The sequence below is a fragment of the Brachyhypopomus gauderio genome, unplaced genomic scaffold, assembly GCF_052324685.1.
Source record: "Brachyhypopomus gauderio isolate BG-103 unplaced genomic scaffold, BGAUD_0.2 sc45, whole genome shotgun sequence".
NCBI classification, from domain to species: Eukaryota; Metazoa; Chordata; class Actinopteri; order Gymnotiformes; family Hypopomidae; genus Brachyhypopomus; species Brachyhypopomus gauderio.
This window is the reverse complement of record NW_027506871.1, coordinates 1,720,001-1,745,000: the sequence shown is the minus strand read 5'-3', so window position 1 is coordinate 1,745,000 and position 25,000 is coordinate 1,720,001. Positions and strand designations below refer to the sequence as shown.

Here is a 25,000-nt window from a genome sequence, read left to right as displayed (position 1 = left end):
TATCAGTTTGTAGAGCTCAATAATATTTCATCCAAACATACAATGGTTAAATATGGGGTCCCGCAAGGCTCCATCTTAGGACCACTATTATTTACATTATATATGCTACCATTGGGCACAGTTATAAACAAACATGGTGTCAACTTTCACTGCTATGCGGATGACACTCAACTTTACATATCAGCCAAACCTGATGACAAACTCAGTTTAAGAAAAATTGAGGCCTGTGTAAGAGATATTAAATGCTGGATGTCTCTAAACTTCCTACAATTAAATGAGGACAAAACAGAAGTTCTCCTTGTGGGCCCTAAGGCCGCAAGACAGAAAATTCCAAATTTAATGCTTAATCTTGCAGACTATCCCATTACACCTGGCACAGTAGCCAAAAACCTAGGCGTCATACTCGACTCCGACCTATCATTTGATAAATATATAGATAATACTACTAGGATAGCTTTTCTACATCTCCGCAACATTGCCAAATTAAGAAATGCATTATCACAGGATGATGCAGAAAAATTGGTGCACGCCTTTGTTAGCTCTAGACTAGACTACTGCAATTCACTACTGTCAGGATGTTCAAATAGGAATCTAAATAAACTTCAAGTAGTTCAAAATGCCGCAGCTAGAGTTCTGACCAGAACTAGAAAATTTCAGCATATTAGACCAGTCCTATCAGCCCTGCATTGGCTCCCAGTTAAATTTCGTATTGATTTTAAAATTCTATTATTAGCATATAAAGCACTACACGGGCTTGCTCCTGAATACCTCCAGGAACTTATTTCCTACTATGAACCCCCACGTCAACTAAGATCACAGGGTGCTGGTCTGTTATTAGTTCCACAAATTAACAAGGTAACAGCAGGGGGAAGAGCCTTTTCTTATAAGGCCCCCCAGCTTTGGAATAATCTTCCTAAATGTGTCCGGGACTCTGACACAGTCACAATCTTTAAATCTAGGTTGAAAACCCACTTATTTAGTCTAGCGTTTGATAATTAATATCCCCCTTAGATAAAGGTACAGATCCAGGGGTTCATAGACGAAGGGTTTTATGGTAGACTGGGGTGCTGGTGCTGTCATCCTGTCACTGCTCGTGGTCACTCAAGTTTGTTGACAGTGCAGTGGACGGATGCCATTGTCTCAGAATGCCCCCAAGCCTATGTTACCTTCTGGTTCTGCCTTTTTTTTAGCTAGGCTGTAATAATTTAACTCGGTGCCGGAGTTGCTGCCACACTCCAGAAATGTTTATAATTTTACCTGTCCTGTATATGTCCTCATACAGAGCTAATTTTCCCTGTTTCATTTCTCCACATGGCTGCCCGCCTGCTTGAGGTATAATGAGATGAGGAGAGACAAGCGATCCATCCTGGCCGGCCACCTCCTGCCTAACCGGATGCCTACACCATGATGGACATTATTACATCTTTTTCGGTCTAAATGGACATTATTGCATCTTTTACATTCTGTCTACATTCTGTCTATATTGTTGTTGTTGTCATGGTGACCGGTGTTGGCCAGAGGAGGATGGGCTCCCCCCCTGAGTCTTGGTTCCTCTCAAGGTTTCTTCCTCATGCAAAAACTAGGGAGTTTTTCCTTGCCACTGTCGCCCTTGGCTTGCTCACTGGGGGCTAGGACTCGGCACTTGTAAAGCTGCTTTGTGACAACAACTGTTGTAAAAAGCGCTATATAAATAAAATTTGATTGATTGATTGATAAAAATTAAAAAATTTGATTGATAGTCTGAACAAATATCTAATAGATGAAGAGCTGAAACCCAAATGATCAGTAATGACCTGTTATATAATGTATCATTTACATTACATGTCATGATAATTTGGTAAAGTCGACCGCACTTCTCACCTCTAACCACTCGGTGGCGCCAACGTTTCCAAAGTCTCCTGCATCCCAGCTAGCAAAGAGCAGACTACGTCTGGGCTGGAAACCTGCTCAGAGCACAAACATCATTCTGTAATTATCTGTGTGAGTGTGTGTTGTGTCTGTGGTGTGTGTGTGTGTGTGTGTCTGTAGTGTGTGTGTGTTGTGTCTGTGGTGTGTGTGTGTGTGTGTTGTGTCTGTGGTATGCGTGCGTGTGTGTGTGTGTGTGTTGTGTCTGTGGTGTGTGTGTTGTGTCTGTGGTGTGCGTGTGTGTGTGTGTTGTGTCTGTGGTGTGCGTGTGTGTGTGTGTTGTGTCTGTGGTGTGCGTGTGTGTGTTGTGTCTGTGGTGTGCGTGTGTGTGTTGTGTCTGTGGTGTGCGTGTGTGTGTGTTGTGTCTGTGGTATGCGTGCGTGTGTGTGTGTGTGTGTGTTGTGTCTGTGGTATGCGTGTGTGTGTGTGTCTGTAGTGTGTACGTGTGTTGGGTCTGTGGTTTGTGTGTGTGTGTGTTGTGTCTGTGGTATGCGTGTGTGTACCGTTTTGCACCATTGCACTGAAGGTTCGTGCGAGCTCCATCAGGACGGCGGTCCCAACTCCAGACTTCACCGCACCAGGACCCCACGAGTCCCTCTGGGCCCCCAGAATGACATACTGATCTAAGAGAGACAAGAGTAGAGAAGACTGTGTGTGTGTGTGTGTGTGTGTGTGTGTGTGTGTGTGTGACTATGTGTAATTGAGTGTGTGTGAGCATGAGGGGCAGTCATGGTCTGGTGGTAGGGAACTTGTCTTGTGACCGGAGGGTCGTGGGTTCGATTCCCAGACCTGAGGCCATGACTGAGGTGCCCTTGAGCAAGGCACCTAACCCCAACTGCTCCCCGGGCGCCGGGCTAGGGCTGCCCACCGCTCTGGGCATGTGTGATCCACAGCTCCCTAGTAATCACTAGTGTGTGTGTGTGTGTGTGTGTGTGTTCTAACTGCACAGATGGGTATATGCGGAGGACAAATTTCGTTTGCGGTGAAAATATGGCACATTTATATTCACATTTACATTTACATGAGTGTATGTGTGTGAGCATGAGTGTGTGAGAGTATGAGTGCGTGTGTGAATGTGTCTGTGTGTGTGGGAGAATATGTGTATGAGTGTGTGTTTGTGTGAATATGAGTATGTGTTAGTATGTGTGAGTATAAGTGTGTATGTGTGACTATGAGTGTGTGTGGGAGAATATGTATGAGCGTGTGTTTGTGTGACTATGAGTGTGTGTGGGAGAATATGTGTACGAGTGTGTGTATGTGTTAGTATGTTTGAGTATAAGTGTGAAGTGTGAGTGTTCAAAACTGAACTCAGGGTTTTAGGTAAGGAGAGCCCTATAACACACACAACAGGTGCAGGGATCTGTAACACACACACGCACACACACACACACACACACATACATACATACACACATACATACATACATACATACATACACAGACACACCATGTGCAGTGAGTCCCACCTGGTTCGATCTTCCCCTCAATGGAGGCAAAGATGTTGTTGATCAGGACGGGACTCATGCGGTTATAGACGGCCATCTTCACTCTGCGCCTGTCTGAACCAGAAAACCCAGGACCCAACACACACTCCACGTACGGCAACCGACCCTGCCAACCAGGAGGACACCGCACCCCCTCTAACTGACTGATGGAGGGAGGGAGAGAGGGATGAAGAGAGGGAGAGAGAGAGTGAGGGAGGGGGAGAGAGAGAGAGTGAGGGAGAGTGAGGGAGGGGGAGAGAGAGGGAGAGAGGGAGGAAGAGAGAGAGGGAGGGAGGGAGGAAGAGAGAGGAAGAGAGACAGAGGGAGAGAGAGAGAGAGAGAGAGAGAGAGAGAGAGAGGGAGGGAGAGAAGACAACAGATGAGTAAAGGATGCAGAAGTAAAATACAGACACAGACAGACAGACAGACACACAGACAGACAGACAGACAGTAGTTATGGAATGTGGTAAAACGTGTATCAGCAGCTTTTACTCAGTTAGGCGGGCACTACCTTAGCAGTTTGGAGGCAACATTGGCACTGATTGGCTGGGCTGGGATGAGTGGCAGGCCAGAAGACTGTGTAGGAGGGAACTGGGTGTGGTTAAAGGAGGGGAATCCAGGTGTGAAAGGATCACCTGAGCCAAGGTGCACCTGCACGCGCACACACACACACACACACGCAGACACACACACACACGCAGACACTTAACTAACTTTTCTTTAAAATCTCTCCTTATTTCTTACATTTCAACGAGCATAACACATACATGCTCAGAGATTGCAATGTTGCCATGGAGACCGAGTCGCCGTGGATCCTGTGGAATGTCTGCAGGGTCAGGATAGATGAGAACGCCCACAAGCCCCGCCTCCTGTGCATGCCACACCTTCTCAGCAAAACTCACGCCTCCTCCCACTCTCGCCATGGCGATAGAGCCATTGAGAACCACGCCCAGTGTTTGCAGCTTTTTGAAATCTTCCGGTCGAGCATAATTTACGTAGACTACACCGCCCTGAATACACACACACACACACACACACACACACACACACACACACACACACACACACACACACACTTATAATATACACACGTAGATTACACCGCCCTGAATAAACACACACACACATAAACACACTTATGATATTCACACGTAGACTACACCGCCCTGAATAAACACACACACAAACACATACACTTATAACACAGACAGACTACTCCGCCTTGAATAAACACACAAACACACACACACTTATAACACACACATAGACTACACCGCCCTGAATAAACACACACACACTTATAACACACACAAAAGGCTACACCGCCCTGAATAAACACACATACACACTTATAATATACACACGTATACTACACCGCCCTGAATAAACACACACACACACACACACACACACACACACACACACACACACACACTTATAATACACACACATAGACTACACTGCCCTGAATAAACACACACACACACACACACACACACACACACACACACACACACACACACACACACACAGTAAATCAGTTGCCATGGTGTTTCAATGGTTACCGTGGCTGTTCCCATAGCACTGTATGCACAGTAGTCAGCCCTGTCTAATAAAATCTCCTCTAGCTCCACCCCCTCTGCATCCACCATCCACAGGGCATTCCTCTGGGTCCTAAAGCACACACACACACACACACACACACACACACACACACACACACACACACACACACACACACACACACACACACAGACAGTAAGGTAATTCCACAATATTATACAGTATTTTACAGTGCGCACTAGGGGTGACCTGCAATAGTCGCTGTACCATTCTAACTGCGTGGAGGTGCCCAAGGATGCTGCTAAGCATTAGTTGTTACATGAAATGTCTTTGTTTTCGTTTTGTCTTGTCTTTGTTTTTCAAATAACATCATCCTAATTTCTGTTATTAAATATTTTAAAATGATGTTTGCGCATTAACAATAGGCATCTTCCTTACTACACATTAATAAATCACACCCTGCAGTTGTACAATTCAAACGAGCGGAGCTAGCTACAGGATCAGCATCTGCCGAGATTATAACGGCTACCAAATAACTTCAGAAGTATTTTGAAAAAGATAAAGATGGATCAAACAACGTGCAAGTTATGTCATCTTTATGTCAACGTCTTTCATTTCGCACGACAACAACCAACATGGCATACCATTTAAAACGCGTAAGGTGAAAAAAAACAGTTCAGCCGTTTGTTGTTTCGGTCGTGTCGTCTCCTCGCAGTGCGTCTCGGCAAGTAGGCCTATAAACATTTTTTGTTGTTGTTTGCTTTTAAACCCCGTTACTTAAACCTTTCCTTATATTTTTTTGCTGTTGTGTGGCAATTTTTAAAAATATTTTCAGGCAGGCATATTTTATTAAAAATATTTTTGACATTTTGCACAGTGCCTGTCTGACAGTTCGATATGCGCAATGCGCACTGACGGTTAATGTTCTCTAACGTTTCATAAAAAATTTTAGTAAATTTTTTTGTAAATAACTAAAAGCTGAATAAAGCCTACCTACCATGTTTATTCATTTATCTGAATGTTTTAGATTTTTACTTTGAAGAGGAAAAAAAGGCCTGAATGAGAACGCGATCCCGATTAAGGTGCTCTAAATAAAAATAAACCCGATTCGACTATTAGGCGACTAAAGGGAAAAGATGACGAATCAGATTCGACTATGAAAATCCTTAGTTGAATACCCCCCTAGTGCGCACACACACACACACACCTGGATGGAAACTGCAGTGTAGCGTAGTGCGAGTCCGCCCAGGTGTGGTCCATCTGGAACTTCAGGAAGTTCTGCAGAATTTCGCTGGCTAACACGTTTCCTTCCGAGGACCCCGGAGGATGAGTTATCCTGCTCATTCGCCTGAATAAAACACGAAATGTCATAACACAGAATTATAAACTCACTGTTAGGGCAGTCATGGCCTGGTGGTTAGGGAACTTGTGACCGGAGGGGTCGTGGGTTCGATTCCCAGACCTGAGGCCATGACTGAGGTGCCCCTGATCAAGGCCCTTAACTCTCAATTGCTCACTTGTATAAAAATTAGATAAAAATGTAAGTCGCTCTGGATAAGGGCGTCTGCTAAATGCCATAAATGTAAAAACTCAGCACATTGTGCTTAGAGATCAACACACTTTGCTGCCTCTAAACGCAATTTAGGGAACTCTTAATGCTTGGGTTCCTGTGTGTGTGTGTGTGTGTGTGTGCGAGCTCTAACCGGACTGTATTCTCTATCTTCTCTTCTTGCAGGTATTTCTTCAGCATGTCTTTCAGCTCCCCCAGGTACATCACACCCCCCTCTGGGGAATGGTCTGGTCCAGCTGTGTCATACATTGGCCCCGGTTCCCCCTCATCACCACAGAAATGGCACATTCTGCGGAATGACACGTAGCCCAGGAGGAACGCTGCCGGGGGCGACGGACAACAAAATCAGGAAGTGGACATCTGCAGAGTGCCCTAGGAGTGTGAGTGCCCTAAGAGTGTGAGTGCCCTAAGACTGTGAGTGCCCTAAGACTGTGAGTGTCCCCTAAGGGTGTGAGTGTCCCCTAGGAGTGTGAGTGTCCCCTAGGAGTGTGAGTGCCCTAGGAGTGTGAATGCCCTAGGGGTGTGAGTGCTCTAAGGGTGTGAGTGCCCTAATAATGCGAGTGTCCCAAGGGTGTGAGTGTGCCCCCAGGGTGTGAGTGCCCTAAGGGTGTGAGTGCCCTAAGAGTGTGAATGCCCTAATAATGCGAGTGTCCCAAGGGTGTGAGTGTGCCCCAAGGGTGTGAGTGTGCCCCAAGGGTGTGAGTGCCCTAAGGGTGTGAATGCCCTAATAATGTGAGTGCCCTAATAATGTGAGTGTCCCAAGGGTGTGAGTGTGCCCTAAGGGTGTGAATGCCATAAGAGTGTGAGTGCCCTAAAGGCACTAAGGGTGAGAGAATGTCTTACTAATGATTATTTTTACATCTGCACAACCCAATAAGCTTGTACTGTACATTGTACATGTTCTCACCAGTCCAAGGTTTGTGCTGGTGTTGTGTGTGTTTAATCACCAGTGGTAAATATCAGTAGTGATGTGTGTTTAATCACCAGTGGTAAATATCAGTAGTGATGTGTGTTTAATCACCAGTGGTAAATATCAGTAGTGATGTGTGTTTAATCACCAGTGGTAAATATCAGTAGTGATGTGTGTTTAATTACCAGTGGTAAATATCAGTAGTGATGTGTGTTTAATCATCAGTGGTAAATATCAGTAGTGATGTGTGTTTAATCATCAGTGGTAAATATCAGTAGTGATGTGTGTTTAATCACCAGTGGTAAATATCACCAGTGGTAAATATCAGTAGTGATGTGTGTTTAATCACCAGTGGTAAATATCACCAGTGATGTGTGTTTAATCACCAGTGGTAAATATCAGTAGTGATGTGTGTTTAATCACCAGTGGTAAATATCAGTAGTGATGTGTGTTTAATCACCAGTGGTAAATATCACCAGTGGTAAATATCAGTAGTGATGTGTGTTTAATCACCAGTGGTAAATATCACCAGTGATGTGTGTTTAATCACCAGTGGTAAATATCACCAGTGATGTGTGTTTAATCACCAGTGGTAAATATCAGCAGGCCAATCAACGTGAGGTATCCCACAGCCTTCCAACGGTCACACCGTCGCCGTAGCACCAAAGCTGCGATGTCATTACTAAGACCCGCCTCCGATCCTGATTCTGATCCTGGTTGGACGAGCTTCATCTCTACACGAGTTATGTTGTCTCTGGTCCCGCCCCCTTCCTCCACCCCTTCCTCTGCTTGGGCTCCGCCTCCTGGATGCTGAGAGTTTAAGGTTGTGTAATTGGGAGTTTAACCCCAAGGTGCTTTTTTCTTAGTTCTACAATGTGGAGAAACACGCTAACAAAAACCGTTGTTCCTACTGTGTTCCATAAATACAAAACGTTTATCAAGTGTGTAGCACTGATAGAGTTACTGAGTTATTGGTGTAGCTACTGTGTACTGACTCTTCTACACACGTACTGACTCTTCTACACACGTACTGACTCTTCTACACACGTACTGACTCTTCTAAATATTCTGACTCTTCTACACATGTACTGACTCTTCTACACACGTACTGACTCTTCTAAATATTCTGACTCTTCTACACACGTACTGACTCTTCTAAATATTCTGACTCTTCTACACATGTACTGACTCTTCTACACATGTACTGACTCTTCTAAATATTCTGACTCTTCTACACATGTACTGACTCTTCTACACACATACTGACTCTTCTACACACATACTGACTCTTCTACACACGTACTGACTCTTCTAAATATTCTGACTCTTCTACACATGTACTGACTCTTCTACACACATACTGACTCTTCTACACACGTACTGACTCTTCTAAATATTCTGACTCTTCTACACATGTACTGACTCTTCTACACACGTACCGACTCTTCTACACACGTACCGACTCTTCTACACACGTACTGACTCTTCTACACATGTACTGACTCTTCTACACACGTACTGACTCTTCTACACACGTACTGACTCTTCTACACACGTACTGACTCTTCTACACATGTACTGACTCTTCTACACACGTACTGACTCTTCTACACACGTACTGACTCTTCTACACACGTACTGACTCTTCTAAATATTCTGACTCTTCTACACACGTACTGACTCTTCTACACACGTACTGACTCTTCTAAATATTCTGACTCTTCTACACACGTACTGACTCTTCTACACATGTACTGACTCTTCTACACATGTACTGACTCTTCTACACACGTACTGACTCTTCTACACACGTACTGACTCTTCTACACACGTACTGACTCTTCTAAATATTCTGACTCTTCTACACACGTACTGACTCTTCTACACACGTACTGACTCTTCTACACACGTACTGACTCTTCTAAATATTCTGACTCTTCTACACACGTACTGACTCTTCTACACACGTACTGACTCTTCTACACACGTACTGACTCTTCTACACACGTACTGACTCTTCTAAATATTCTGACTCTTCTACACATGTACTGACTCTTCTACACATGTACTGACTCTTCTACACACGTACCGACTCTTCTACACACGTACCGACTCTTCTACACACGTACCGACTCTTCTACACACGTACCGACTCTTCTACACACGTACCGACTCTTCTACACACGTACCGACTCTTCTACACACGTACCGACTCTTCTACACACGTACCGACTCTTCTACACACGTACCGACTCTTCTACACACGTACCGACTCTTCTACACACGTACCGACTCTTCTACACACGTACCGACTCTTCTACACACGTACCGACTCTTCTACACACGTACCGACTCTTCTACACACGTACCGACTCTTCTACACACGTACCGACTCTTCTACACACGTACCGACTCTTCTACACACGTACCGACTCTTCTACACACGTACCGACTCTTCTACACACGTACCGACTCTTCTACACACGTACCGACTCTTCTACACACGTACCGACTCTTCTACACACGTACCGACTCTTCTACACACGTACTGACTCTTCTACACACGTACTGACTCTTCTACACACGTACTGACTCTTCTACACACGTACTGACTCATCTACACACGTACTGACTCTTCTACACACGTACTGACTCTTCTACACACGTACTGACTCTTCTACACACGTACTGACTCTTCTACACACGTACTGACTCTTCTACGCATGTACTGACTCTTCTACACACGTACTGACTCTTCTACACACGTACTGACTCTTCTACACACGTACTGACTCTTCTACACACGTACTGACTCTTCTACACACGTACTGACTCTTCTACACACGTACTGACTCTTCTACACACGTACTGACTCTTCTACACACGTACTGACTCTTCTACACACGTACTGACTCTTCTACACACGTACTGACTCTTCTACACACGTACTGACTCTTCTACACACGTACTGACTCTTCTACACACGTACTGACTCTTCTACACACGTACTGACTCATCTACACACGTACTGACTCTTCTACACATGTACTGACTCTTCTACACACGTACTGACTCTTCTACACACGTACTGACTCTTCTACACACGTACTGACTCATCTACACACGTACTGACTCTTCTACACACGTACTGACTCTTCTACACACGTACTGACTCTTCTACGCATGTACTGACTCTTCTACACACGTACTGACTCTTCTACACATGTACTGACTCTTCTACACACGTACTGACTCTTCTACACACGTACTGACTCTTCTACACACGTACTGACTCTTCTACACACGTACTGACTCTTCTACACACGTACTGACTCTTCTACACACGTACTGACTCTTCTACACACGTACTGACTCTTCTACACACGTACTGACTCTTCTACACACGTACTGACTCTTCTACGCATGTACTGACTCTTCTACACACGTACTGACTCTTCTACACATGTACTGACTCTTCTACACACGTACTGACTCTTCTACACACGTACTGACTCTTCTACACACGTACTGACTCTTCTACACACGTACTGACTCTTCTACACACGTACTGACTCTTCTACACACGTACTGACTCTTCTAAATATTCTGACTCTTCTACACACGTACTGACTCTTCTACACACGTACTGACTCTTCTACACATGTACTGACTCTTCTACACATGTACTGAAGGTTCTGTGCTCTCACCCCAGTTAGCAGCTTCCACAGGCGATCACTCATCTGTCTGCTTCACCTGCAGGACGAAGACCATCGTACATCAGTCAGTTAGGAACCTTCACCAACACACCCAACTGAGTTATGAACCTTCACCAACACACCCCACTGAGTTATGAACCTTCACCAACACACTCAACTGAGTTATGAACCATCAACACACCCAACTGAGTTATGAACCTTCACCAACACACCCAACTGAGTTATGAACCTTCACCAACACACCCAACTGAGTTATGAACCTTCACCAACACAACCAACTGAGTTATGAACCTTCACCAACACACCCAACTGAGTTATGAACCTTCACCAACACACCCAACTGAGTTATGAAGCTTCACCAACACACCCAACTGAGTTATGAACCTTCACCAACACACTCAACTGAGTTATGAACCTTCACCAACACACCCAACTGAGTTATGAACCATCACCAACACACCCAACTGAGTTATGAACCTTCACCAACACACCCAACTGAGTTAAGAACCTTCACCAACACACCCAACTGTGTTATGAACCTTCACCAACACACCCAACTGAGTTATGAACCATCACCAACACACCCAACTGAGTTATGAACCATCACCAACACACCCAACTGAGTTATGAACCATCACCAACACACCCAACTGGGTTATGAACCTTCACCAACACACCCAACTGAGTTAAGTACCTTCACCAACACACCCAACTGAGTTATGAACCATCACCAACACACCCAACTGAGTTAAGAACCTTCACCAACACACCCAACTGTGTTATGAACCTTCACCAACACACCCAACTGAGTTATGAACCATCACCAACACACCCAACTGAGTTATGAACCATCACCAACACACCCAACTGAGTTATGAACCATCACCAACACACTCAACTGGGTTATGAACCATCACCAACACACCCAACTGAGTTATGAACCATCACCAACACACCCAACTGAGTTATGAACCTTCACCAACACACCCAACTGAGTTATGAACCTTCACCAACACACCCAACTGAGTTATGAACCATCACCAACACACTCAACTGGGTTATGAACCTTCACCAACACACCCAACTGGGTTATGAACCATCACCAACACACTCAACTGGGTTATGAACCTTCACCAACACACCCAACTGAGTTAAGAACCTTCACCAACACACCCAACTGAGTTATGAACCATCAACACACCCAACTGAGTTAGGAACCATCACCAACACACCCAATTGAGTTATGAACCTTCACCGAGTTACGAACCATCAACACACCCAACTGAGTTACGAACCATCAACACACCCAACTGAGTTATGAACCTTCACCAACATACCCCACTGAGTTATGAACCATTACCAACACACCCAACTGAGTTATGAACCTTCACCAACACACCCAACTGGGTTATGAACCTTCACCAACACACCCAACTGAGTTAAGAACCTTCACCAACACACCCAACTGAGTTATGAACCATCACCAACACACCCAACTGGGTTATGAACCTTCACCAACACACCCAACTGAGTTAAGAACCTTTACCAACACACCCAACTGAGTTATGAACCATCAACACACCCAACTGAGTTATGAACCATCACCAACACACCCAATTGAGTTATGAACCATCACCAACACACCCAACTGAGTTATGAACCTTTAAAACACCTGGACTGATCCTGCACTGAATATTGTTCTACCATTTAATGTTAAAAAGATGAAAAACACATCATCAAATACACCCCATCAGACATCCCACACACACACACACACACACACACACACACACACACACAGACAGACACCCGTCAGACTTATCCAAACAGCTACCTTACCTCTTTACACCTAAAGTCACAACCACTTTATTCTTGAAAAGTCTTTCCAGTGTAATCACTACCTGCTCATCACTACAGTGGAACACAGGTTCTAAGTCTAGCACGTTCCAGGCATGTTGTTAATCTCAGTTAATCCCACTGTTATTTCCCCATGTTTCTTGTTTGGGTCCAGTCGGGAAATCCCAAGTTGCGAGTGCCCGGATCGATAGTCCTCTGTGGGCTGTGGAGCTACAGCGCTGAGGGTCGTCCAGTCAGAGCTGATGACAGAAGGGGCATTTCTTACTCGCGCCTCTATCTCTGCCCTCCAGGAGAGAGGACAGGGGGACACGGAGATAACCACAAACCACCACACCCTCCCACTCATGTAACATCACACTGGAGCAGCTCTAGTGTCTCACACACACACGCAAATACGCGTGATAACTGTCTCACACCAAACAACACATGGATGCCAGCCACTCCATTATGCTACTCACACACACATTCATTATAGATATACATGTTGGTGTTTGCATTAGTTTATTTATCTGTGTGTGTGTGTGTGTGTGTGTATTTGGTGAAAGCCGTTTCAACTCTGGCGTCATATGTTTTTACAGATTACTTTGTAATGATTGTTTGAATCCAGAAATGAATAGTTCTGATTGGTGGAGACGTTAAGTTTGTTAGACCAAGTTTATTCAAACTAAATTGAACACACACATGCGCGAGTTTTTTATACCATGTAAAGCCATTATTAACATATGAAATATAATATTATAAAGTCTTAGTAACCCAAGTCTTTAAACCCAAATGCAAAAAACTCCCCCACACACACACACACAGATTCTTTGGTTGGTTTTTACTTCTATAAAGTGATTAATATTTTTAGACTGTGGTAGCCTCTGAAGCTTTGGGTGGTTTTGTAATGCACACACAGGCATTGATCTCTCTCAAACACACACACACCCAAGGACATAGATCAGTCATCTCAGCAAACACACACACACGTGTGCAAACATGCAACAATACACACACACACACACACACACACACACACACACACACACACACACACAGGGGACTAATGCAGTGGTGGTGTTATGAAATCTATTAACAATAAATGATATTCCCTTAAATCCTTAACTGCTGAACTGAAATGTAACCTTAACCACCCCCACCCAAAAAACCTCCACCACCCGTACACCAAGTACAACCATAATGAAGAAATTTAAAGCATTTTGCATTTAATTGAATTCTGAATTGGTTTTATTTCTGGACACATAATTTACACATGATTAATGTAAATCATATGATTAAAAACATCTGTGTGCGATAACATTGTCTAAAAAGTCAATCAAATGAAGAAAACAGACAAAACGACAAAAATGAAACTCACAAATATTGAAATGCAAGATCTTCCAGCCAAAGGACCCTGTCCCAGTAAGCCCCATTAAGAGGACCCTGTCCCAGTAAGCCCCATTAAGAGGACCCTGTCCCAGTAAGCCCCATTAAGAGGACCCTGTCCCAGTAAGCCCCCTTAAGAGGACCCTGTCCCAGTAAGCCCCATTAAGAGGACCCTGTCCCAGTAAGCCCCATTAAGAGGACCCTGTCCCAGTAAGCCCCATTAAGAGGACCCTGTCCCAGTAAGCCCCATTAAGAGGACCCTGTCCCAGTAAACCCCATTAAGCGGACCCTGTCCCAGTAAGCCCCATTAAGCGGACCCTGTCCCAGTAAGCCCCATTAAGAAGACCCTGTCCCAGTAAGCCCCATTAAGAGGACCCTGTCCCAGTAAACCCTTGAAGCCCCAGTAGGAGCCTGTCATTCTGGCCCCATGCTAACTGGGAGGTCCACTGGTATAGTGTCCACATGACCATTAAAATACTTAAATTAACATCAGACAAGCAGAAGTGAAGTTATCAGACAGTTAGTGTGTGTAAAGGGTACTCACTCTGACAGGACCAGCACTCTACACGTGACCGTCTCACCCAACACACGAGTGTCTCACCCAACACGCATGCGAGTGTCTTACCCAACACACATGCCTCTAGCTGTGACCTCGTTACAAACCCCATTCTAGTGTTAACTGTTCACATCCCCAAAAGCCCGCCCCTTGGCCACCTCCTGGTTTGTGATTGGTCAGGGGGCAGGTCGCTGGGAAGCTATGGCAGTCAGCCATAGCCATATATACACCTCTCTCTCTCTCTCTCATCAGTGATCATTCTTTCATGATTATTCTCAGTTTCTTTCCATGAGACAGTTCTAGTGTACAGGGTTTGTGTCACTGCGCGCGCGTGTGTGTCACTGCGTGTGTGTGTGTGTGTGTCACTGCGTGTGTGTGTGTGTGTGTCACTGCGTGTGTGTGTGTCACTGCGTGCGTGTGTGTGTGTCACTGCGCGCGTGTGTGTGTGTCACTGCGCGCGTGTGTGTGTGTCACTGCGCGCGTGTGTGTGTGTCACTGCGCGCGTGTGTGTGTGTCACTGCGCGCGTGTGTGTGTCACTGCGCGCGTGTGTGTGTCACTGCGCGCGTGTGTGTGTAGTTCAGTGCAGTTCAGATGTAGAGGGAGGGGAAACTTGGTGATGAACTCTCTGTCTCCTCTACTCATGTTCCTCAGCTGGGCATTTTCTAGAACACACACATGCACACACACACACACACACACACACACACACACACACACACACACACACACACACACACACACACACACACACACACACATACACATTCATAAGTTCAGGTGAGTGAATGAGTGTGAGATAAAAAGATATTTAACTTATTTGGTTTGATAAGGACAGTGTGTGAGGTGTGTTACTTAGTTTATTCAGGTTGTAGGTTGTGTGTGTGTGTGTGTTTGTGTGTGTGTGAGAGAGAGTGAGAGTGTGTGTGTGTGAGAGAGAGAGAGAGAGAGAGTGTGTGTGTGTGTGTCACCTGGCTTGTGTGAGCGTAGTTTGCAGGTGAGGGTAACCTGGCGACAGATAGTGCTGCTTGAACAGAGACAGCAGAGGTACCGTACCAGAGGATCATCAGGGTGTGTGTCACACACCTGCCAGACACACACACACACGAACAGAGAGAGCAGAGGTACCGTATCAAGAGGATCATCGGGGTGAGCACACACACACATACACAGTTAACACAGCTGAAGTACATCAAAGTCAATATCACACACCTGGGTAAACATACATAAATATGCTTGTGCGCGCGCGCGCACACACACACACACACACACACACACACACACACACACACACACACACACACACACACACACGATTCTGCTGCATAAGGCACTACTGGAGTAGAGGGTGGAGAGATAAACAGAAGGACCAGCCAGCCAAAGCTCGACAGCAACAACTCACACTGTAGAATGTCTACATCAAAGCACAGAATCACTCCAGAATGTGTGGAACCATGATAGAATGTGGGGAGAGGTTCTAGAATGTGGGGAGAGGTTCTAGAATACGAAGAGCTGTAGTGCAGCTCTAGAGTGGGGCAAACTGCTGTAGTGTGGAACATTGTTGTAGAATCTAGCGTGTGTGGAGATGAGCTAACGTGAATGGAGTAGGGTTGCCATGATTAGTCGACTAGTCACGATTATCTCGACTATTAAAATAGTCGACGACTAATTTAATAGTTGATGCATAGTTTTTTGTTTTTATAAAAAAAACGTTTTTCTCTCCAAACTGCTGCGTCTGCCTTTCTGTCCTTGACACACATGTGGAGTAGTGTAAACGACATCCCAGGATGTTATACAGACAGGCTCTGGTATCGTGGCTACCCGGCTAAGGAACTCAAAAGTGTGGGATCACTTTAAGAAAATGAAAGAGAAACGTGTGCAGTGCAATATCTGCAAGGCAGAACTTGCCTTCCACGGCAGCACAACCGCGATGTATGAGCTCCTGAAGTACATTGTGGCTGATTGTGACAATGATGAAGAGGGACCGTCATCTCAGTAATCTAAATTACTAGTTAGCTGCTAAAATTAAGTTAGTACTTACTCATCTTGATGGCTGTAAAAGTTAGCATTAGCGATGGCGATTTGTTTCATTAGCCTTAGCACACATTCAAGTGTTTTCTGTAACGTCAGTGAGACCAAAACTTTATTTTTGTGAATAATTCCTTATTTTCAGGTACCTACCTAATTTCATTTAAATGTAGCCAAGTTTGATGCCAGAGACAAATGAGAGAAAGAAAAACTTTTAAAAATTATTTTTTTATTATTGTATTTATTTTTGTGTTGTTTAAGCCAGTGCCTTATACTTATTTTAATAATTGTTGATTGCAACAAGCTGCATATTTCATTAAAGGTTTAATGAACTACGATCTTAATTGTTTTTATTCTTAGTTAGCATAGCTGAAATCTAATGATGGTTATATAATAGCAGTTGCATTCTAGTGCGATAAGCTGTATGTTTTATATCCAATTAACGTACGATCCGATTAGTCGACTAATCATACAAATTAATCGTGATTAGTCAACTATAAAATTAATCGTTTGTGGCAGCCCTAGTGTGGAGCTGGTCTTGTGTGTGTGGTACTATGAGTAAACAGCTGTAATGACCAGTGCAGTCTGGGGCAACAGCGTGGTGTGAAGACCCACCATGCTCCGTGCACGTGCGTACACTCTCAGATGACCTTTGGCCCTGACATGTCGCTGTAGCCCCTCCCACTCAGGCACTGCCAACAACAGCAGCTTAGCAACGGTTTCTGAAGAAAACCAGACTTGTGCCTCGCCGGTGCCATCTTCTATTGCAACTCTAAACACACACACGCACCAACACAGAGAGAAGATACGCTCAAAACGTTTATATAAACACGCGCACAACACAGAGAGAAGATACGCTCAAAACATTTATATAAACACACACGCACAACACAGAGAGAAGATACGCTCAAAATGTTTATATAAACACACACACGCGCAACACAGAGAGAAGATACGCTCAAAACGTTTATAAAAACACACACGCACACAACAGAGAGAAGATATGCTCAAAACATTTATATAAACATACACGCACCAACACAGAGAGAAGATACGCTCAAAACGTTTATATAAACACACGCGCACAACACAGAGAGAAGATACGCTCAAAACATTTATATAAACACACACGCACAACACAGAGAGAAGATACGCTCAAAATGTTTATATAAACACACACACGCGCAACACAGAGAGAAGATACGCTCAAAACGTTTATAAAAACACACACGCACGCAACAGAGAGAAGATACGCTCAAAACATTTATATAAACACACACACGCAACACAGAGAAGATACGCTCAAAACGTTTATATAAACACACACGCACGCAACACAGAGAGAATATACCCTCAAAACATTTATATAAACACACGCGCGCAACACAGAGAGAAGATACGCTCAAAACATTTATATAAACACACACACACAACACAGAGAGAAGATACGCTCAAAACATTTATATAAACACACACACGCAACACAGAGAGAAGATACGCTCAAAACGTTTATATAAACACACGCGCGCCAACACAGAGAGAAGATACGCTCAAAACATTTATATAGACACACGCGCGCAACACAGAGAGAAGATACGCTCAAAACGTTTATATAAACACAAGCGCGCAACAGAGAGAAGATACGCTCAAAACGTTTATATAAACACAAGCGCGCCAACACAGAGAGAAGATACGCTCAAAACGTTTATATAAACACAAGCGCGCCAACACAGAGAGAAGATGCGCTCAAAACGTTTATATAAACACACATGCGCCAACACAGAGAGAAGATACGCTCAAAACATTTATATAAACACACACGCGCCAACACAGAGAGAAGATATGCTCAAAACGTTTATATAAACACACACGCGCAACACAGAGAGAAGATACGCTCAAAACGTTTATATAAACACAAGCGCGCCAACACAGAGAGAAGATACGCTCAAAACATTTATATAAACATACACGCGCCAACACAGAGAGAAGATATGCTCAAAACATTTATATAAACACACACGCACAACACAGAGAGAAGATACGCTCAAAACATTTATATAAACACACACGCGCAACACAGAGAGAAGATACGCTCAAAACGTTTATATAAACACAAGCGCGCCAACACAGAGAGAAGATACGCTCAAAACGTTTATATAAACACACGCGCGCCAACACAGAGAGAAGATACGCTCAAAACATTTATATAAACATACACGCGCCAACACAGAGAGAAGATACGCTCAAAATATTTATATAAACACACACGCACAACACAGAGAGAAGATACGCTCAAAACGTTTATATAAACACACGCGCAACACAGAGAGAAGATACGCTCAAAATGTTTATATAAACACAAGCGCGCCAACACAGAGAGAAGATACGCTCAAAATGTTTATATAAACACAAGCGCGCCAACACAGAGAGAAGATACGCTCAAAACATTTATATAAACATACACGCGCCAACACAGAGAGAAGATATGCTCAAAACATTTATATAAACACACACGCGCAACACAGAGAGAAGATACGCTCAAAACGTTTATATAAACACAAGCGCGCCAACACAGAGAGAAGATACGCTCAAAACATTTATATAAACATACACGCGCCAACACAGAGAAGATATGCTCAAAACATTTATATAAACACACACGCACAACACAGAGAGAAGATACGCTCAAAACATTTATATAAACACACACGCACAACACAGAGAGAAGATACGCTCAAAACGTTTATATAAACACAAGCGCGCCAACACAGAGAGAAGATACGCTCAAAACGTTTATATAAACACACGCGCGCCAACACAGAGAGAAGATACGCTCAAAACATTTATATAAACATACACGCGCCAACACAGAGAGAAGATACGCTCAAAATATTTATATAAACACACACGCACAACACAGAGAGAAGATACGCTCAAAACATTTATATAAACACACACGCGCAACACAGAGAGAAGATACGCTCAAAACGTTTATATAAACACAAGCGCGCCAACACAGAGAGAAGATACGCTCAAAACGTTTATATAAACACACGCGCGCCAACACAGAGAGAAGATACGCTCAAAACATTTATATAAACATACACGCGCCAACACAGAGAGAAGATACGCTCAAAATATTTATATAAACACACACGCACAACACAGAGAGAAGATACGCTCAAAACGTTTATATAAACACACGCGCAACACAGAGAGAAGATACGCTCAAAACGTTTATATAAACACAAGCGCGCCAACACAGAGAGAAGATCCGCTCAAAACATTTATATAAACATACACGCGCCAACACAGAGAGAAGATATGCTCAAAACATTTATATAAACACACACGCGCAACACAGAGAGAAGATACGCTCAAAACGTTTATATAAACACACGCGCAACACAGAGAGAAGATACGCTCAAAACGTTTATATAAACACAAGCGCGCCAACACAGAGAGAAGATACGCTCAAAACATTTATATAAACATACACGCGCCAACACAGAGAGAAGATATGCTCAAAACATTTATATAAACACACACGCGCAACACAGAGAAGATACGCTCAAAACGTTTATATAAACACACGCGCGCCAACACAGAGAGAAGATACGCTCAAAACATTTATATAAACATACACGCGCCAACACAGAGAGAAGATACGCTCAAAATGTTTATATAAACACACGCGCGCAACACAGAGAGAAGATACGCTCAAAACATTTATATAAACATACACGCGCCAACACAGAGAGAAGATACGCTCAAAACGTTTATATAAACACACACGCGCAACACAGAGAAGATACGCTCAAAACGTTTATATAAACACACGCGCGCCAACACAGAGAGAAGATACGCTCAAAACATTTATATAAACATACACGCGCCAACACAGAGAGAAGATATGCTCAAAACATTTATATAAACACACACGCGCAACACAGAGAAGATACGCTCAAAACGTTTATATAAACACACGCGCCAACACAGAGAGAAGATACGCTCAAAACATTTATATAAACATACACGCGCCAACACAGAGAAGACCGCTCAAACCGTTTATATAAACACACACGCACGCAACAGAGAGAAGATACGCTCAAAACGTTTATATAACGTTTTATATAAAAACGAGCTGAGCACACAAGCTAGCACACACACACACACACCATAACACACACGCGCATGAACACACCATACACACGCACTCTCTCACGCGCGCACACGTACACACACACACACACACACACACACACACACACACACACACACACACACACACACACACACACACACACACACACACACACACTTACTTGGCCTCTGCCTGGAAAACTGCACTGGTGGAGTCACACGGAGGGGAGGTTCTGGTGCAGGTGGCCTGTGTGGAGAACACGCTACAGCTTCAAGAAGAGCCTCAAAACTTCCTGCTTACAGCTGCATTAGTTAAGGAACTTCAACGGTTAATTATTTTATTACTTTATCACATTATTTTACTAAACTACATTTTATGTCTATTCTATTAGTTTAGTAGTTTTGCCATCTTATTAATTTACTACATTATTTATTTTTGTTTTCTTCTATTATTTTAATAATTATCTATTTAATTATTTATTTTTTTAATTATTATATTTAATTATTTAAATTATTTTATTATATGTTTTATACGTTTTTTATTTTGTAAAGGACTGAGTTGCATGTATGTATGAAAGGTGCTATACAAATAAAGATCAGAGTTATTACCTGGGAGTAAGTGTGATAGAGCGTGAGTGTGTGTGTGTGTGTACACTAGTGCATATCTAGCCCCTAGAGTAGCCCCTGCATACAGCAAACTTTTCAACTACAAAATCTTAAAGCCACTCATACTCAAATTAATATTTTGTTTAAAATGAGCTTCATAGAATTATACGTACTGCACATATAAAATTATAACCAACAACACAGAACCTCAGTAGCATGAGTGATTATGTGAGAGATGTCAGTACCTGTCTGTAGACACTCCCACAAAAAGAACACACCCACTGTAGCCGTAGAAACAGAACACACACCACATGGCCTGTGACCTGACCCACAATGCTGTGCTCTGCTCTGGCCAGTGTCCACGTCCCCAGGTGAACCAGGGGGGGTGGTGGGCGGGGCTTAACAGACCTAGAAACAGACAAACCATGACAAAAACCTAATCTGAACTCCACTACAGAGACCCTAGAATAAACACTATCAACACTGACATAAACAATGAATATATCAAATCAAATGTTTTTATCCAATATGGAAAGTTTGGTTTAGAGAAATTAAGCCTTTCTTACCCCAGACACAGCCCCCCCCCACACGCACACACCCCAGAAGCATGCACACACACTCTGAGGCATACACAGCCCAGACGCGCGCACACACACACCCCCCCACACACACACCAGACATACTCACCCCAGACCTGTGACGGTCACACAGCTTATGGGCAGAGACCAGCAGTACACGTTACGCACACTGTGACACACACAAGTATAGTAATCACGTGTCTGCAGGTAATGTAAAGTATAACACAGTGATAACTTTAAAAGCAATAATGACCCAGAGAAGGAAAAGCACTAAAGCAGTCAGGAGAGTATTACTAGTCAGGGTAATGTGTGTTACCAGTCAGGAGAGTATTACTAGTCAGGGTAATGTGTGTTACCAGTCAGGAGAGTATTACTAGTCAGGGTAATGTGTGTTACTAGTCAGGAGAGTATTACTAGTCAGGGTAATGTGTGTTACCAGTCAGGAGAGTATTACTAGTCAGGGTAATGTGTGTTACCAGTCAGGAGAGTATTACTAGTCAGGGTAATGTGTGTTACTAGTCAGGAGAGTATTACTAGTCAGGGTAATGTGTGTTACCAGTCAGGAGAGTATTACTAGTCAGGGTAATGTGTGTTACCAGTCAGGAGAGTATTACTAGTCAGGGTAATGTGTGTTACCAGTCAGGACAGCCAGACAGGGACAGGTATACGGACGGGGACTGTGTTTTTCTGTGTGCTGTGTTTTTCTTGGGATTGTCTTCTGGTTTTAAGGTAGGCCTTGGATTACTTTACTTTCAGCTTGATTCTGCTAGTCTGTAGTCTACTTGATATCTATTGTTGTCATTAGTGAAATCAGCTGTCTTAGTTTCGGGTTAGGAAGTGTGAATAACTGAGACATCCTCTACTCTTCAATCAACTAAAGCCCATCTTCATTTCTTGATTAAGTATCACATTCTTGACACACATCATATACTACCTTCATTCATTATTCATCATGTGTTTTTCCATCCCTGTTCTTACTCCCTATAGTCGCCGTCAATGCAAACATCACTACAGAAAACGCACAACCAGTAACCTCATCTACCCTCCACTCTCAACAAACACCCCGATCATTGCGACCGGGGGGCTCTGGAACTGCCAGTCTGCAGTCCAGAAAGCAGACTTCATCACAGCCATTGCAGCTCATCAGTCCCTTGACTTCTTGGCCCTAACAGAGACATGCATCACCCCAGAGAACTCTGCTACTCCTGCTGCCCTGTCATCTGCATTTTCCTTCTCGCACTCTCCAAGACAGACTGGAAGGGGAGGTGGCACTGGATTGCTTCTGTCCAGTTGCTGGCGCTTTACTCCTTGCACTTTCCCACAAATTACCTTCTCAACATTTGAGTATCATGCTGTCACTGTACGCTTCCCAACCACACTTCACATCATTGTTGTTTATCGTCCACCCTGCACCCTAGGTAACTTCACTGAGGAATTAGACACACTTCTGAGCGTCCTCCCTAATGATGAAACTCCTCTTCTTCTGCTTGGTGACTTCAACCTCCCAACAGATAAACTACAATCATCTGGCGTTCTTCCTCTGCTGTCATCATTCAACCTCAACCTCACCCAGTCTTCTCCAACACACAGAGCAGGCAATGTCTTAGACCTGGTCTTCACCAGACCACCTGCAGTGATGGACATTGCAGTAACCCCTCTCCACTGTTCAGACCATCACCTTGTATCTTTTTCCTTATCTCTTCCTCCCCACCGTCACACCCTTACTGCTACAGGCACTACCAACATCCGTCGTAACCTTCATTCCATCTCTCCATCAGTACTTGCCTCTACTATCACCACAACCCTCCCGTCCCATGACTCTTTCTCTTGTCTCTCCACAGACACCGCCACTGACACTTTATTGTCCTCCCTCTCTTCATCTATTGACCTCTTATGTCCCCTCTCTTCCAAACCCACAAGATCCTCCCCACCTGCTCCTTGGCTCTCGGACACCCTACGTAACAACCGACAAGAACTGAGGATGGTTGAGAGGCGATGGAGGAAATCAAAGCTTACTGCTGATCTTCGCTTGTATCAGTCTCTCCTGTCCCTATTCTCCATGGACCTAACTGCTGCAAAGACATCATTTTACAGAGAGAAGCTGGAGGCATCTACATCAGATCCACGCAAGATGTTCAAAATCTTCTCTTCTCTCCTCAAACCCTCCCCCCCTCCAACTCCCACTTCTCTTACTGCAGATGATTGTCACCTTCTTTGAAGAGAAGGTCAATACGATTCGCAGCACCTTTTCCCTAGTCCCTGTGCCCACTGTGTCCCCTCCTACTCCTCCCTTTTCTCTAACCTCCTTCTCTCCTCTCTCAGCTGAGATGGTGCTTCAGCTGCTGACATCCAGCAGTCCCACCACATGCCCTCTGGACCCCATCCCATCCACACTCCTCCAGACAATCTCCCACGAACTCCTCCCTTTCATCTCGACCATCATCAACAACTCCTTATCTTCAGGAATTGTGCCATCATCATTCAAGGCGGCTAGGGTGGTGCCAATCCTAAAGAAACCCAACCTTGACGCCACCAACATCAGCAACTACAGACCGGTATCTCTCCTCTCATTCCTCTCTGAGATCCTTGAACGGGCTGTACACAACCAGCTATCCTCCTTTCTCTCACAGAACCAGCTTCAGGACCCCAACCAATCTGGCTTCAAGCCGGCACATTCTACGGAAACTGCACTCATTGCAGTAACTGAGAAACTCCATACGG

General features: G+C 44.1%; 2 protein-coding genes and 1 pseudogene across 3 annotated transcripts in view; 1 reads left to right on the top strand and 2 right to left on the bottom strand.

The window, feature by feature from the left end:
- The window catches only part of tfr2 (transferrin receptor 2), a 22,778-nt gene extending 9,489 nt beyond the window's left edge, over positions 1–13,289 (bottom strand). The window contains exons 1-11 of one of the 2 annotated variants that reach the window (XM_076986236.1): positions 12,988–13,289; positions 11,140–11,185; positions 8,020–8,242; positions 6,656–6,842; positions 6,160–6,300; positions 4,955–5,063; positions 4,157–4,399; positions 3,901–4,040; positions 3,372–3,553; positions 2,409–2,528; positions 1,861–1,943 (exon numbers count right to left, since the gene is read on the bottom strand). In XM_076986236.1, the coding sequence (XP_076842351.1) occupies positions 1,861–1,943; positions 2,409–2,528; positions 3,372–3,553; positions 3,901–4,040; positions 4,157–4,399; positions 4,955–5,063; positions 6,160–6,300; positions 6,656–6,842; positions 8,020–8,242; positions 11,140–11,172 (1,461 nt within the window). In that variant the 5' untranslated portion in view covers positions 11,173–11,185; positions 12,988–13,289. Of the gene's footprint in view, positions 1–1,860; positions 1,944–2,408; positions 2,529–3,371; positions 3,554–3,900; positions 4,041–4,156; positions 4,400–4,954; positions 5,064–6,159; positions 6,301–6,655; positions 6,843–7,469; positions 7,480–8,019; positions 8,243–11,139; positions 11,186–12,987 lie in introns of those variants that run through there. The other variant, XM_076986237.1, reaches the window with a different exon arrangement.
- A 2,113-nt stretch (positions 13,290–15,402) lies between these two features.
- ctc1 (CTS telomere maintenance complex component 1) overlaps positions 15,403–25,000 on the bottom strand; it is a 27,705-nt gene continuing 18,107 nt past the window's right edge. Inside the window, exons 19-24 of the mRNA XM_076986071.1 lie at positions 22,389–22,448; positions 21,947–22,109; positions 21,278–21,342; positions 17,568–17,724; positions 15,896–16,010; positions 15,403–15,589 (exon numbers count right to left, since the gene is read on the bottom strand). Coding sequence (XP_076842186.1) covers positions 15,441–15,589; positions 15,896–16,010; positions 17,568–17,724; positions 21,278–21,342; positions 21,947–22,109; positions 22,389–22,448 — 709 coding nt within the window. The 3' untranslated portion in view covers positions 15,403–15,440. The remainder of the gene's footprint in view (positions 15,590–15,895; positions 16,011–17,567; positions 17,725–21,277; positions 21,343–21,946; positions 22,110–22,388; positions 22,449–25,000) is intronic.
- LOC143486793 (uncharacterized) overlaps positions 23,232–25,000 on the top strand; it is a 2,918-nt pseudogene continuing 1,149 nt past the window's right edge.